A 16,424-nucleotide genomic window follows, 5' to 3' on the forward strand; every position below is an offset into this window, starting at 1 on the left:
GACACGTGACTGCAGGAAATGGACACGTGACTGCAGAGAATGGACACGTGACTGCAGGAAATGGACACGTGACTGCAGGAAATGGACACGTGACTGCAGAGAATGGACACGTGACTGCAGGAAATGGACACGTGACTGCAGGAAATGGACATGTGACTGCAGGAAATGGACACGTGACTGTAGGAAATGGACACGTGACTGCGGAGAATGGACACGTGACTGCAGAGAATGGACACGTGACTGCAGGAAATGGACACGTGACTGCAGGAAATGGACACGTGACTGCAGGAAATGGACACGTGACTGCAGGAAATGGACACGTGACTGCAGGAAATGGACACGTGACTGCAGGAAATGGACATGTGACTGCAGGAAATGGACACGTGACTGCAGGAAATGGACACGTGACTGCAGGAAATGGACACGTGACTGCAGGAAATGGACACGTGACTGCAGGAAATGGACACGTGACTGCAGGAAATGGACACGTGACTGCAGGAAATGGACATGTGACTGCAGGAAATGGACACGTGACTGCAGGAAATGGACACGTGACTGCAGGAAATGGACACGTGACTGCAGGAAATGGACATGTGACTGCAGGAAATGGACACGTGACTGCAGGAAATGGACACGTGACTGCAGGAAATGGACACGTGACTGCAGAAAATGGATACGTGACTGCAGAGAATGGACAGTTCGCAGTAAACCAATTCAGTTCGCAGTAAACCAATTTGTATTTGCACTGTTTTTTAGCTCGCTTATCAGTGATCGTTATCAGTGAAAGTGTTACTCGCCACGTCGACTTTCAACAGCGCCGACTGTGTAGCATGGATTTTTCAGTGGACCGGCTCAACGCGATGGACCATGAGATGACATCAGAAATTCAGAAAATATTCAAGGTTGCCAATGTTTCATGTAGATCTGACTTTACTGAGACCGCTTTAATGAAACTTAACAAAAATCCACTCGTCAAAATCATCGGCAGCTTAATGAAATTGGCGGAGAAGAATATTGAACTTTGTAAAAGTGCTGCTGGGAAAATTGATGTCATGAAATCGGAGAAAATAGCGGATCAGAAACTAATTATTGAAACTCAACAAGGACAGATGAATTCAGTTCAGGAGACAGTTAAATCAGAAATGAAAAGTTGGACGGATGTTGTCAAGAAAAACACTGCTCAGCGTCCTGGCGGGAAACCTTTAACAGAAAACTCTATCAAACAAGCCGTCAGGACTGTAAATGAAGAGAAGAAACGATCGAAGTACTTGATGATCTACGGTTGCCATGAAAGTGATAAAGAAGCCGATTTTGAGCTCAACAAAGTTGTCAAGGACATACTTTACGGAACTGACGCTTTCCCCGTGCTCCGCACTGGTGAGGTCTACAGAATCGGAAGGAAGGAACCGGGTAAGAATAGGCCTATCAAGGTCGAATTTGGTTGTGCCAGTGAGGTAGACTTGATTTTGATGCGTGCACGAAACCTCAGAGACAGTGACTCTTTCAAACATGTTTATTTGGGACCGGACAGAACCAAAGAGGAACAGCTTGCGCATAGTAAACTTGTTAAGGAGATGAAACAGATGATCCAGAAAGACTCAAATAAACATTATTTCATACGCGACAGAAAGATCTGCACGGCTGATAAAACCTTATCATCTCAAACGTCCCAAAGCTCCTGATAAGAGTTAATGTATGATGTATGTTGAGTGTTATTTGGTGCTGACTGGAGTTGCCGTGTGTAGATTTACCACTTTTTACAATTAATAAATGAACCGCGTTGAAAGCTTATTTAGTGTGTTTTTTTCAGTGCTGAGACTGGTAAATGTTAAAGTAACAGAACCTGAACTGCAACTCATATTTTTATGCTATTTTCTAGTTACGTCGACACACAAGGCTAAATAGTTTTCGGAGGCTTGCTAGAATTTTATTCTCTATGTTTCTCTATAATTTTATATTGTATGTTTTTTATATTTCGGTACAGACCAGCGCCCATTGGGCGTATTCAATCAATCAAAGACACGTGACTGCGGAGAATGGACACGTGACTGCAGGAAATGGACACGTGACTGCAGAGAATGGACACATGACTGCAGAGAATGGACACATGACTGCAGAGAATGGACACGTGACTGCAGAGAATGGACACGTGACTGCAGAGAATGGACACGTGACTGCAGGAAATGGACACGTGACTGCAGAGAATGGATACGTGACTGCAGAGAATGGACACGTGACTGCAGAGAATGGACACGTGACTGCAGAGAATGGACACGTGACTGCAGAGAATGGACACGTGACTGCAGGAAATGGACACGTGACTGCAGGAAATGGACACGTGACTGCAGGAAATGGACACGTGACTGCAGGAAATGGACACGTGACTGCAGGAAATGGACACGTGACTGCAGGAAATGGACACGTGACTGCAGGAAATGGACACGTGACTGCAGAAAATGGATACGTGACTGCAGGAAATGGACACGTGACTGCAGGAAATGGACACGTGACTGCAGGAAATGGACACGTGACTGCAGAGAATGGACACGTGACTGCAGGAAATGGACACGTGACTGCAGGAAATGGACATGTGACTGCAGGAAATGGACACGTGACTGCAGGAAATGGACACGTGACTGCGGAGAATGGACACGTGACTGCAGGAAATGGACACGTGACTGCAGGAAATGGACAAGTGACTGCAGGAAATGGACATGTGACTGCAGGAAATGGACACGTGACTGCAGGAAATGGACACGTGACTGCAGGAAATGGACACGTGACTGCAGAGAATGGATACGTGACTGCAGAGAATGGACACGTGACTGCAGAGAATGGACACGTGACTGCGGAGAATGGACACGTGACTGCAGAGAATGGACACGTGACTGCAGAGAATGGACACGTGACTGCAGAGAATGGACACGTGACTGCAGAGAATGGACACGTGACTGCAGAGAATGGACACGTGACTGCAGGAAATGGACACGTGACTGCAGAGAATGGATACGTGACTGCAGAGAATGGACACGTGACTGCAGAGAATGGACACGTGACTGCAGAGAATGGACACGTGACTGCAGGAAATGGACACGTGACTGCAGGAAATGGACACGTGACTGCAGGAAATGGACACGTGACTGCAGGAAATGGACACGTGACTGCAGAAAATGGATACGTGACTGCAGGAAATGGACACGTGACTGCAGGAAATGGACACGTGACTGTAGGAAATGGACACGTGACTGCAGGAAATGGACACGTGACTGCAGGAATTGGACACGTGACTGCAGGAAATGGACACGTGACTGTAGGAAATGGACACGTGACTGCAGGAAATGGACACGTGACTGTAGAGAATGGACACGTGACTGCAGGAAATGGACACGTGACTGCAGGAAATGGACACGTGACTGCAGGAAATGGACACGTGACTGCAGGAAATGGACACGTGACTGCAGAAAATGGATACGTGACTGCAGGAAATGGACACGTGACTGCAGGAAATGGACACGTGACTGTAGGAAATGGACACGTGACTGCAGGAAATGGACACGTGACTGCAGGAATTGGACACGTGACTGCAGGAAATGGACACGTGACTGTAGGAAATGGACACGTGACTGCAGGAAATGGACACGTGACTGTAGAGAATGGACACGTGACTGCAGGAAATTGACACGTGACTGCGGAGAATGGACACGTGACTGCGGAGAATGGACACGTGACTGCAGAGAATGGACACGTGACTGCAGGAAATGGACACGTGACTGCAGGAAATGGACACGTGACTGCAGGAAATGGACACGTGACTGCGGAGAATGGACACGTGACTGCAGGAAATGGACATGTGACTCGGTCAGACTGTTCAATTTCGGTGTAGTTCAGTTGGTCATTCAAAAATCAAAACTCTTAGCAACTGGAGATGTACCGCAATAGAATAATTTTTAAATAAACGTGATTGGATGAAACCATGTCACGTGGTGCTTGATTGCTGGTTTTAGAATGGATAATATCGTCATCTTGTTGATCTATCAATAATTGAGCCCTGTGCTGTATGTTAAGTTCCATTACCGCCTCATCGAAGTTGAAACAGTCGACGATCGTGCATCTCAACAGTATGTATGGTTTCTGGCGATTGTCGAGACCACTACTCAACTTCAAGACTTTATTGTAATCACCACGGAATAATTGAAGTATCTACACGTACCTGATATAAATATGCTGTGCATGAGTAGAATAACCAACTGAAAGAGAAACACTGTTCTGAAGGCCATAATTCGAGCTATATGGTCGGCAAACGTAAAAAAGAAAAATGACGTAGTGTTGTGTGAACTGTTAGTGTTCGAGTAAATTCTCATACTCAATACTTATCGAATCAAACAGAAACAATAACGGTTACACATCCAATTAAAGTTAATACTCGGCTTTTCCTTCTTGTGCAGTTTGCATTGAAGAAGAGGCCAAACAAGTTTTTTCTGAAAGCTTTCATGATGGGAAATATGTTCATGTTGCGAGTTTAACAAGTTTACAAGTTTAACAAAAATAGATCTTTATTACAATGTCAGATCAGCTGCACAGTATACTTAAAATCATTTGGTGTTTGATTACGTAATATCAAATATGTGAACGACCCCTAATAGCGTATTATTTGTATCCTTGATCCTGTATTTGAGACGTATGATATATTTCAAGTTGTTGTGGTACGGAAATCAACACTGTTTATTCATGATTCAGGTGTTTATTTTGGCTGAATTCCAACAACTGTTTTTGTTCCCATGTTCTGTACTCTTATTGTAGATTATGGATTGGGAAATACCGACATGAGCTAAGTTGGTTACTATATATTAGCTAAGTTGGTTACTCTGAATCAGATGGATTACGGGTGGGGGCCGGGGGGGGGGGGTTAGATTGTAAATACATGTTTGTTCCTCAAGAACGGCTGGCCATTCAGATAATTATAAAGATGAAACTTAATTTTATCTTAATTTGTAATTGTAATAAAAATTTGCAATGAGGGATACACCAGTGAATCATGTCTCAGGAGTGAGACTCTCACTCCGCACCCAATCAATTTAAACTTACATCTTTAATAAGTTTTCAGATTCATTTACTGAATACTGATTAAATTCTCATTCCAAGTCACAGTAAAGCTAACAGTAACAAGTAACGTCGAACGTTGTTCATTAATGAACAATAAAATTGTTTGTGAAACTCTGCATGAAAGCCCTTCTATAATCTATTTCCAATCCAAGCTGGTTTCAACATTCAATCACATAACAAATGTAATGCACACCTTAATTAAATGAGCACAGTAATAGCCCTGAACTGCTATCTAATCCTATATATCTTCTTAATATTGTACTTGTACTTGTATTTGTAGTTGTAGGTTTATAACCTACCAAGACGCGCGCCAAGTTGGACTCGTCGACGAGGACGGTTTTAATATTTGAGACAAATATTTTACGAGTATCACCCGTTTAAAACATATTCTTACCGTGAATTCAAACTTATAGTAGTACTAGTAGTACAACTTGATTCTTGAATCCCAAAAAAAAACAATTTGCCCTTAGCTTTATTTGTGCTTTAATATATTAATATATTATTATTAACCATTGACAATTGAATCAAGTAAGTCTTCAAAAACGTTTAAAACAACAATTTCCCCCAAAGCTGGAATGATTTCAAGACCCTTCCTCTGCAGCGGTTCCGTCAGGGTCGTCTGACACGTACGGTTCTCCTGTGTAGGGGTCTCTACCATTATCTGCAGAAAAGGTTTTACTTTTAGTTACCTTTACAGATCGGACTTTTATTTATTAGATCGTACTTTATTTGTTTCAGTATTACTATTAGAATAGTACACGGCCGGATTCTGGCGTTTTCGACGTAATTTGTGCGGGACCACTTGGACACTAGTGGCCAAATACTAGGATATCCGACATCCGTGTTGTGGATTACATTTACATATTAGCATTGCTATTGCTAAATTCAACAGGATATCTTAAGTTTATTGTTTATAGAAAATCAAAACTTACGTTCTCTGAGAAGTATCTGTTCCCTTAATAATCTTGCTGCCACTACACAAATGTCTTGGCTGGTATCTGCTTGTGATTGCAGAACCTGAATCATATTTCAACATCAAGAAATTATTTCTCGTCGAACGTCGAGTCTACCAATAGTAGTACCAACAATAAGTATAATTAGCACTTGCAGTAGCAACTAGGAACGCATTAAAAATAAAATGGTAAAATATCTTTTTATGACTGTTATCCTACCTCTTTTCCTATGTCATGCAGCAAACGATGAAATCCATTTGGTACGCTGAGAACTTCAGGAGCAAAAACTATAGACATTTTTAATTTATCCTTCCCTCTGCTGCGTGGTTGCAGTTTTTCTGAACTAAACTGTAAATGCTTGTAGTTGTAGTTGCTCCCTAGTTCCTGGACATAATAAAGTTGACATTAGTCAATGTTTATGATCGTTATGAATAATTATTTTACAATAAGACTGTAGCTAATTTATATTTTTTATAAACGTATGGTTAGTGTTACTTTGATCTTGAATTTTTTGATCCATTAAATTCACGTTCATATCCTGTCAAATATATTTTAAAATATGTTTTGTCATACGTTGTATGACCCGCCGCGCACGAAGTGCGCGGCTCCCCCTGTATCGTCAGGACACCATAGTGAAACGACCGTGGGGGTCGCAACGTGATACAAAATATGTTAATGTCAAAAACAGTCGTAAACTTTTAGGGGCCATCTACTTAGGACGTCCGCCAAAATTACAAATTTTCAGACCAACCGGATGTGTCCGAATTTTCAAAACTACCCCCTTCCTCCGGACGTCCAGATTTCCAGCTACTTTTAGTTTTAGAGTGCAAATAAAACCAGCTCAAATTCATTGTTAATAAAATGTGTAGTTACTTAAAATAGACAATAATACATTTAGTGTCGAACAAGTTTAGCACAGTTACATTTAATTTTAAGTACTCGTTCAAAATACAGGGATCTAAACTTACAGAGTAATTAGTGTCAAAGAAGAGTTGAAATAAATTGGACTTTGTCGTTAATTCTGCCAAAATTTCCGGACGTCCGGATTTTTAGAAACCCCCCTCCCCCTGTCCGGATTTGTCCGAAATTCCAAAACCACCCCCTCCCTATTTGCCGGACGTCCTAAGTAGATGGCCCCTTAGACAAAAGGTCTTGTGGCGTAGTTTGGGATCGGATTGTGAAAAGTGTTGAAAATACATTCACTTTTAAAGTTTAGGGCATGATACTAGATAGTATATACCAGGATATTCAAAAGTACGTGAGCGCAATTAATTGTGGAAGACGATGCACAATGTTAATAGAAACTTAATTGACCGATCACATTTTGACCGCATGTACGAGACCAGAATCATACCTGTCGCAGTAACTGAATATTAAAAACTGATAACACCGCAATTAAGTTGGAAATTCTTCTTAGAAATCTAATCCTTGCAATCTAAGATCTAGGCGGTCAATCTGAATCACTATCACGCAGAAATAATTTTCTATTGTCTACATCGATCGGCAGAAGTTCGTTAAAGAAGATTTGAAAACTTTATTAACACATGCGGTAAGAGTTAATACAGAGTGGTTGAATAACTATGGATTTGAGATTGCAGCATGTGAGATCACAAAAACTTTTATGATTTGAGTCGGCGAATCCGGCACTCCGCAGTCCGCACGTTTGCTTAAACTTAAACTTAAAGTTAAATCTATACGTTAACAGTTAAAAAACTTCATAGTTTGTTCGATACGGATAAAAAATTAATCTATGTCAAATGTGCAGGAGTGCGACTAATAACTAAAATGTAAGAGGGATACAAAATTCAACACGAAAATAAATTAACAAGATATAAGAAAGATTATTCTTGAAAACTCGAAGTACAATGGAAAGCAGACTTGCATCGCACGACAACAAAAGGTTGCATGTTGTTAAGGAGAGATACCAACAGTAACACAGCACTCCAGCCAATGTCATTTCATACGGTAGTTCTGCGGTGAAACAAGTGTACTCAAAGGTCACATGCAGAAAGTGGCAAGCTGTAAAAGCTAATATAAGATATTGCTTATCAACTTTTTTACGTCACTATCAATATCTTCCTTCAGGGCCGGCCTGTGGGATTGTATCTTGGAGTTTAAAGTATTTTAGTGTTACAATCAGCCTTTATCAGAGTTCCTATAGTATAAGTGCTAACCGCAATTTTATCAGTTCGTAGCACTGGCAACTGGCAGTACTGTTCTGATTTTGCGTGGGAATGGGACATACAAATTGACACGGACCAATAGTAGTAGTACAACTACAAAAATCATTATTCTCTATCAGAATTCTCACGAGAACGGGAAATGGTTGTTAGTTAACTGACATGTAAGAATGAAAAGAATTATTCAACTACAAAGCATTTGTGGAGTAACTAAAATTAAAAACGATACGACACGTATATTTATAACCATGATAAACACGCACAGTTTTGTGTCAAAGTGTGATAAGCCCTATTAATTTTGTATCTTATACTTTTATGTCTCATTAGACTTCAGAGAAAAAAAGCAAAGGTGAAAACATGCTGTCTCAGACTCTAAGTTGGAGTAATAATATAAAGGCTGCCCCACATTTTACCAAACTGAAACATGACGACATGTCTATTTTGTCCTTAGTTTTACGGCAAATTATTGATTAAAGGAGTTTTAGTATCGGGTAAGACTAAGAAGCATGGTTGTGACCATGCTACCAATGGCATTATTGCGAGCATACTATCGGAATTACATTGGAGCCACGCAAGCATGTTCTCTTAATCAGTTAGTCTTCACTTGTAGTAATGATATTTAAACAGCGATGTTTTTCGATTAACCTCAAACTAGAAAATAAGATTCGATCGTAACGTCTCCAGATAACGTCTCCAGATAATTTGCGGAGCAAGATACAATATAAACATATCACATTAGTTGTCATAAAACGGTAATAAATAATAGTAATACGCACATACGATATGCAGTCTAACAAATAACATCATTCAATCTCGTCAAGTTCAAAACCACGGCTTAAAAAGAGCCGACCCAAGGAACAATTTAAAATACTTCAAGTCTCTTTTCAAAAAAATTACGATCTAGACCACACTACCTTGACAAAGAAAACCACACTTCGTAATATCAGAGGATGATTAGAGTATAATCACTATCGTGATAATATGAGTGTATTTTATGAGATTTAAAATAAGAAAAAACTTCATCAGATTTAAAAGAAGAAACTTTAAAGAAGGAGAACATGATGAACACCATGTTCTTGAGTCTGATTCCAGAAACTTCTGTCCAACGTTAGGATTCAGTTTAAAATTCAACCGTAAACAAATATAAAGAAGTTCGTAAGAAGATGGGATGGATAAAGCTTCGTTATCACTGTAGCATCTGTAACTGTCACGTTATCAGGGGATCGTGACGTCATCAAGGGGTCGTGACGTCATCACGCTATTGACCAACAGGTCCCTCACCTCCAGGCACCATCATCGTAATGTTTTTACCTAAATTTATAGAAAGACCAATTGTTAAGAAATTATCAAATTAATACTTTTTGAATGGTGTATGACATTTGATCCCCTGACATTTTAGGACGTTGAATACATAACTTTACACACACATACACACACACACCTTACCATTACTCTATTCCCTGGCCTTATCCCAAAAAACGTTGTTTAAAATAGCAGGGGTGAAATATCGAGGGGTAAAATGTTGGGCCCCTGTTAACAAATTAACAAATCACTCGAACAATAAAAATATTCTTAACACTTCAATAAAAGTCAACAAAACGTACCTGAAAGGAGAATCTGGTCTAGTTTAGTTACTCTTCTTCCCTCTGGGGTGTTCTCGTACTCTGTAACGTCCTCCAATACCATGTTTACAAAATCATCAAACCCTAACAGTACGCCCACAATCTGAAAGCCGGAGATAAATCTTGTTACTGTTAGTAACTGAAGTAAGTTATACGAAGTTTGGACTCAAGGATTAATCCAAACCTTGGGGATAAATCAAATGATTATTTGTTATATAGTAGTATTGAAAGTATTACTACTTTATATTTTGTACCTCTCTGTCGTTATTCATTGTCATATGCATTCTGCTTCCAATACACTTATCAACCAGCTCCAGTGGAAGGAGTGTAGAGGGGTTAGCTGCTGTGTTGTTGTTGTTAGCAGCCATGGTTACTGTAATGAGTGTGGTTAGTTAGTTAATTACGCATGGTTAATTAGGTGTTAATAGTAATTCATCTCGTCATTAGGCATGTTTGTGTTGAATCAATTATGTTTTTGGGGAAGTGAATATTGCCATATGATTATATTTGTGATAATAGATAAATTCAAAGATACAATATAAACAAGATACAATATAAACATATATATCACATTAGTTGTCATAAAACGGTAATAAATAATAGTAATACGCACATACGATATGCAGTCTAACAAATAACATCATTCAATCTCGTCAAGTTCAAAACCACGGCTTAAAAAGAGCCGACCCAAGGAACAATTCAAAATACTTCAAGTCTCTTTTCAAAAAAATTACGATCAAGACCACACTACCTTGACAAAGAAAACCACACTTCGTAATATTAGAGGATGATTATTGATTAGAGTATAATCACTATCGTGATAATATGAGTGTATTTTATGAGATTTAAAATAAGAAAAAACTTCATCAGATTTAAAAGAAGAAACTTTAAAGAAGGAGAACATGATGAACACCATGTTCTTGAGTCTGATTCCAGAAACTTCTGTACAACGTTAGGATTCAGTTTAAAATTCAACCGTAAACAAATATAAAGAAGTTCGTAAGAAGATGGGATGGATAAAGCTTCGTTTTCACTGTAGCATCTGTAACTGTCACGGTATCAGGGGATCGTGACGTCATCAAGGGGTCGTGACGTCATCACGCTATTGACCAACAGGTCCCTCACCTCCAGGCACCATCATCGTAATGTTTTTACCTAAATAGAAAGACCAATTGTTAAGAATTTATCAAATTAATACTTTTTGAATGGGGGTATGACATTTGATCCCCTGACATTTTAGGACGTTGAATACATAACTTTACACACACATACACACACACCTTACCATTACTCTAGATTCCCTGGCCTTATCCCAAAAAAAGTTGTTTAAAATAGCAGGAGGTGAAATATCGAGGGGTAAAATGTTGGGCCCCTGTTAACAAATTAACAAATCACTCGAACAATAAAAATATTCTTAACACTTCAATAAAAGTCAACAAAACGTACCTGAAAGGAGAATCTGGTCTAGTTTAGTTACTCTTCTTCCCTCTGGGGTGTTCTCGTACTCTGTAACGTCCTCCAATACCATGTTTACAAAATCATCAAACCCTAACAGTACGCCCACAATCTGAAAGGGAGATAAATCTTGTTACTGTTAGTAACTGAAGTAAGTTATACGAAGTTTGGACTCAAGGATTAATCCAAACCTTGGGGATAAATCAAATGATTATTTGTTATATAGTAGTATTGAAAGTATTACTACTTTATATTTTGTACCTCTCTGTCGTTATTCATTGTCATATGCATTCTGCTTCCAATACACTTATCAACCAGCTCCAGTGGAAGGAGTGTAGAGGGGTTAGCTGCTGTGTTGTTGTTGTTAGCAGCCATGGTTACTGTAATGAGTGTGGTTAGTTAGTTAATTACGCATGGTTAATTAGGTGTTAATAGTAATTCATCTCGTCATTAGGCATGTTTGTGTTGAATCAATTATGTTTTTGGGGAAGTGAATATTGCCATATGATTATATTTGTGATAATAGATAAATTCAAAATCGAGAGGAAATGTTTTAGTTTTGATTAATATTGTGTAGCCAAATAAAACAAGGAATTAACACGAAATATGAGTAAAAATGTACATCTAGACACTATAATATTCGCTTTATTATCAAACGATAACGAAATTCTAGGCCAAAACAAGGCTATAAACCTGGCCATAATCCTCATCGTTGTGAAACAAAAAACTTGTCTTTGGGTATAGTACGGGCTGTATGAGACTCAGAAATAAAGTTGAAAAGTGTTGAACAATGGATCAAATTAGATACAGATTAGTTGAGTTCCAAATTTGTATACCTGGTGACATTATACTCACTTTTTATCTCATTGCCAACTGATTCCCGCCTAAATTTCAATCTGTTAGGAGTTTCAAGCTTTATTTTATACTGATTATCTCATAAAGTTTAACACGTGATCTTTAAAGAGTTTCACCTCCCAGCTTAATTACCACGTGACCTCCCAGCTTGATTATCACGTGACCTCTCAGCTTGATTGCCTAAATACTCCCATTATTCATGATTTAAGATCATGCGAATTTAATAATCAACAGTCAAATTGCTAAATGAAGAATAAATAAATGAGGACAGGGGCCGATATAATATATGGTCCATTTTGTACAACACATAATTAATCCTAAACGAAAATATGTTATATATCTTTATGTAAAATTAAATCTAGAAACAATTTTTAGAACATGGATTTAAATTTAACAATACCTTTTAAATCAAACGTTTCAGTTAAAATACGTATTCAAGCCATCTATAATATATCATGAATCTATATAAAACTTCAAGAACTATTCCGCCAAACAATATCGAGGGAATATTTTCGCTAAATCCATTTAAAGCAGTCGCCACTGATTTTATTCAACCAGAAGATATTTCACATTTTCTGTCAATGATAACGAAAAGCATGACAAAAACTGTATATCAAATTCCCATAAATTGAATATATGCAAATCAACGAAGTTCATTGCATGAACTTATTGGTCAGCGGAACAGGGCCTGTATATTCCAGTAATACTAGAACTAAAATACCCCTAAAATTCGATAAATCAATTTGAATTTGGTTTTAACGATAAATAAATTAAAAAAGGCCGGTATATCAATCTATTAAACAATGATAATGATAATCAACGAAGTTCCCAGCCGATAAGAATTTTGAAGTTGCAGGAAGATGGTTTCATGCAGAACATTAGAGCCCAGTTTTGCTTCTAATGAACGTACTGGGTGCAAAATATTCTAAATTTCATCATCTTAACAAAATAAAGTATTAATTGCAGGGTTATTTTTAGAACTTGTATATTGTGAATCTGAAGAAACAGTCGTAGCGCTCAGTTACTCCAATATTGAAGTGTATTTCCAGAGTATTTATAATATAAGCCACCTCTAAAATCTTAATAATTAATTGTAAATTCATACGAAAAAAAGTCTGTGATATCATTAAATTCCTTGCCTTACAAAACAATTAAAATGATAATATTTAAATCTATTTTTATTTTAACGAGTACACAGAAAAAACACGCCCAAAACCATCACTTTTCAGTTACAGTCGAATCAATTGGTTAACTAATCAGTTAATTAATTATTTAATTAATTAATCAGTTAATCGCTGCGTTTATGCGATGTTTGTGAGAGCAAATGACCCAAAAAATTACGAACATTCAATAATTCTACAAAACAATGATACCCTACAAAATAATGCTGAGCGTAAACCATTAGTTTTTGATATTATCAAACTTTGTTATTCTTATAATCCTCATAGTATGGAAACAATTTTTAATAATAACCATCATTTATGATAACTAGTAAAATATGGCTAAGCGAACTAAGTCCAAAGTTGTTTATCTTTCTCAAATCTCGATCTCCCAACGATCAACGACTCGGGGCTAAACTAATCTTTAGTTCCTCTGCAAAACCACGACTGATTAAGTCACGTGACAAGGTCACGCGTGAGTTTGATGACGTCACGTGACATTGGACGCGTGACTCATGGATGTGTCGTATTCAGCAAGCATGAGCTGCTCAAGACTAGGCGAGTTGGTGCCAGGTGTATTTCCCGGTGGGAACGGTGAGGGATTAGCAGGGATCGTTCGGTCGTCTGTTAAAATATCGTTTTTATTTTATGTTATAATTAATAGTGTATACGTGGAGAAACTTTGTGACGGGATATAATTAAAATTACATTACAACAAGCTAAAAGATGACTGACCGGACGAAGCAGAAGGAGATGGCGAGGGAGACTGGGTAAGCGAGGTTGCGGAAGGTACTCTTCTAACTGATACCATCTTTCTCGGGGCTACCATACTTACTGAGGCCTGAGAAAGAAGGGGTTATTATTGCTACCATCTTTCTCGGGGCTACCATACTTACCGAGGCCTGAGAAAGAAGGGGTTATTATTGATACCATCTTTCTCGGGGCTACCATACTTACCGAGGCCTGAGAAAGAAGGGGTTATTATTGCTACCATACTTACCGAGGCCTGACAAAGAAGGGGTTATTATTGATACCATCTTTCTCGGGGCTACCATACTTACCGAGGCCTGAGAAAGAAGGGGTTATTATTGATACCAATTCTTTCTCGGAGGTATTCTACCATACTTACCGAGGCCTGAGAAAAGGAATGGGGTGGGTATTATTGCTACCATACTTACCGAGGCCTGAGAAAGAAGGGGTTATTATTGATACCATCTTTCTCGGGGCTACCATACTTACCGAGGCCTGAGAAAGAAGGGGTTATTATTGGCTACCATACTTACCGAGGCCTGAGAAAGAAGGGGTTATTATTGATACCATCTTTCTCGGGCTTACCATACTTACCGAGGCCTGAGAAAGAAGGGGTTATTATTGCTCACCATACTTACCGAGGCCTGAGAAAGAAGGGGTTATTATTGATACCATCTTTCTCGGGGCTACCATACTTACCGAGGCCTGAGAAGAAGGGTTATTATTGCTACCATACTTACGAGGCCTGAGAAAGAAGGGGTTATTATTGCTACCATTTCTCGGGCTACCATACTTACCGAGGCCTGAGAAAGAAGGGGTTATTATTGATACCATACTTACCGAGGCCTGAGAAAGAAGGGGTTATTATTGCTACCATACTTACCGAGGCCTGAGAAAGAAGGGGTTATTATTGATACCATCTTTCTCGGGGCTACCATACTTACCGAGGCCTGAGAAAGAAGGGGTTATTATTGCTACCATACTTACCGAGGCCTGAGAAAGAAGGGGTTATTATTGATACCATCTTTCTCGGGGCTACCATACTTACCGAGGCCTGAGAAAGAAGGGGTTATTATTGCTACCATACTTACCGAGGCCTGAGAAAGAAGGGGTTATTATTGATACCATCTTTCTCGGGGCTACCATACTTACCGAGGCCTGAGAAAGAAGGGGTTATTATTGATACCATCTTTCTCGGGGCTACCATACTTACCGAGGCCTGAGAAAGAAGGGGTTATTATTGATACCATCTTTCTCGGGGCTACCATACTTACCGAGGCCTGAGAAAGAAGGGGTTATTATTGATACCATCTTTCTCGGGGCTACCATACTTACCGAGGCCTGAGAAAGAAGGGGTTATGAGAAAGAAGGGGCTACCATACTTACCGAGGCCTGAGAAAGAAGGGGTTATTATTGATACCATGTCAAGATATTAATGTATGGTTCATAAAATAAAATATTGAGATAGAAGACCCAACAAATTAGGTTTTATGGGTAAACATATTGCAATCAGCAGTGCTGATGGTTGGTTGAAATCTCCCAGTTTCCTGGGAGGGCGGCTCGAAAACCAGATAAATAAAAGTAGAATCCCCAAAGGGTAGCTACACACCAATTTAAGACTTTATAAAAGGAGGTCACGCACTTATTAAATTGCTGCAAAATGTGTGCTCAGGAGAGGATGAGATAAAATAATATAAGATTTAAGATAAGATATGGAGATAAGATATGTTTCACCCAAGGAACTACTACATACTTGGTTCGTCATGCACGATCGCTATTGGCTGTACAGGGAATAAATCATGCACCAAATAATTTAACAACAAATCATTTTAATTGCTAAACTCAATGTTGTCGATTTGTAATGAACTGATTCATGCGTTAAATAAATAAATCTCAAATCAAAGTGTGCTCAAAGTTTGAGTAACTTAAAATATCCAAGCAATATATCGTTGCTTACAAGTTTTCTGTCGTCGGAGGAATGTTCGTGGTTGACCCTGACAGAGTGTCTAGAGGTTAGAGAAGCTGTGCTGCCCCTAATTCCACTAGCACTCCTGAAATGACCTGCAAACCACACGTATCAGTTGTTTTTCTAAATACGTTTGCTTATTTTTCAGTTCAAAATACAAATTTTCGTCTATTCATCATTTTTGGGTATATAATTTCGACAGAATTGATGTTGTGCAATCACATGACCAATGCGTAATGACAGGAGTAGTGTTAACTGTTCACGTGACCAATGTGATGTTCACGTGACCCCATATTATCCGTATTCCGTACCGGGTAGTGCGGGTGACCTTTCACCCCCCGAGGTAGCAAGAGATGTGTGAGATCGGCTCATGTGGTCCC

General features: G+C 39.0%; 1 protein-coding gene and 1 long non-coding RNA gene across 2 annotated transcripts in view; both read right to left on the minus strand.

Annotated features, from left to right (window-relative positions):
• Positions 1-5,573: 5,573 nt before the first annotated feature.
• On the minus strand, positions 5,574-6,436 carry LOC134822466 (uncharacterized). Its single transcript, XR_010161190.1, has 3 exons — positions 6,276-6,436; positions 6,036-6,120; positions 5,574-5,764 (listed from the first exon to the last, which is right to left on the minus strand). It is a non-coding gene; the product is annotated as an uncharacterized LOC134822466 (long non-coding RNA).
• A 3,989-nt stretch (positions 6,437-10,425) lies between these two features.
• The window catches only part of LOC134821963 (U6 snRNA-associated Sm-like protein LSm5), a 70,783-nt gene continuing 64,784 nt past the window's right edge, over positions 10,426-16,424 (minus strand). Inside the window, exons 2-4 of the mRNA XM_063832797.1 lie at positions 11,575-11,693; positions 11,305-11,425; positions 10,426-11,013 (exon numbers count right to left, since the gene is read on the minus strand). Coding sequence (XP_063688867.1) covers positions 10,961-11,013; positions 11,305-11,425; positions 11,575-11,688 — 288 coding nt within the window. The 5' untranslated portion in view covers positions 11,689-11,693 and the 3' untranslated portion in view covers positions 10,426-10,960. The remainder of the gene's footprint in view (positions 11,014-11,304; positions 11,426-11,574; positions 11,694-16,424) is intronic.

This window comes from Bolinopsis microptera, chromosome 10 (genome assembly GCF_026151205.1).
Source record: "Bolinopsis microptera isolate Bmic1 chromosome 10, MBARI_Bmic_1.0, whole genome shotgun sequence".
NCBI classification, from domain to species: domain Eukaryota; kingdom Metazoa; phylum Ctenophora; class Tentaculata; order Lobata; family Bolinopsidae; genus Bolinopsis; species Bolinopsis microptera.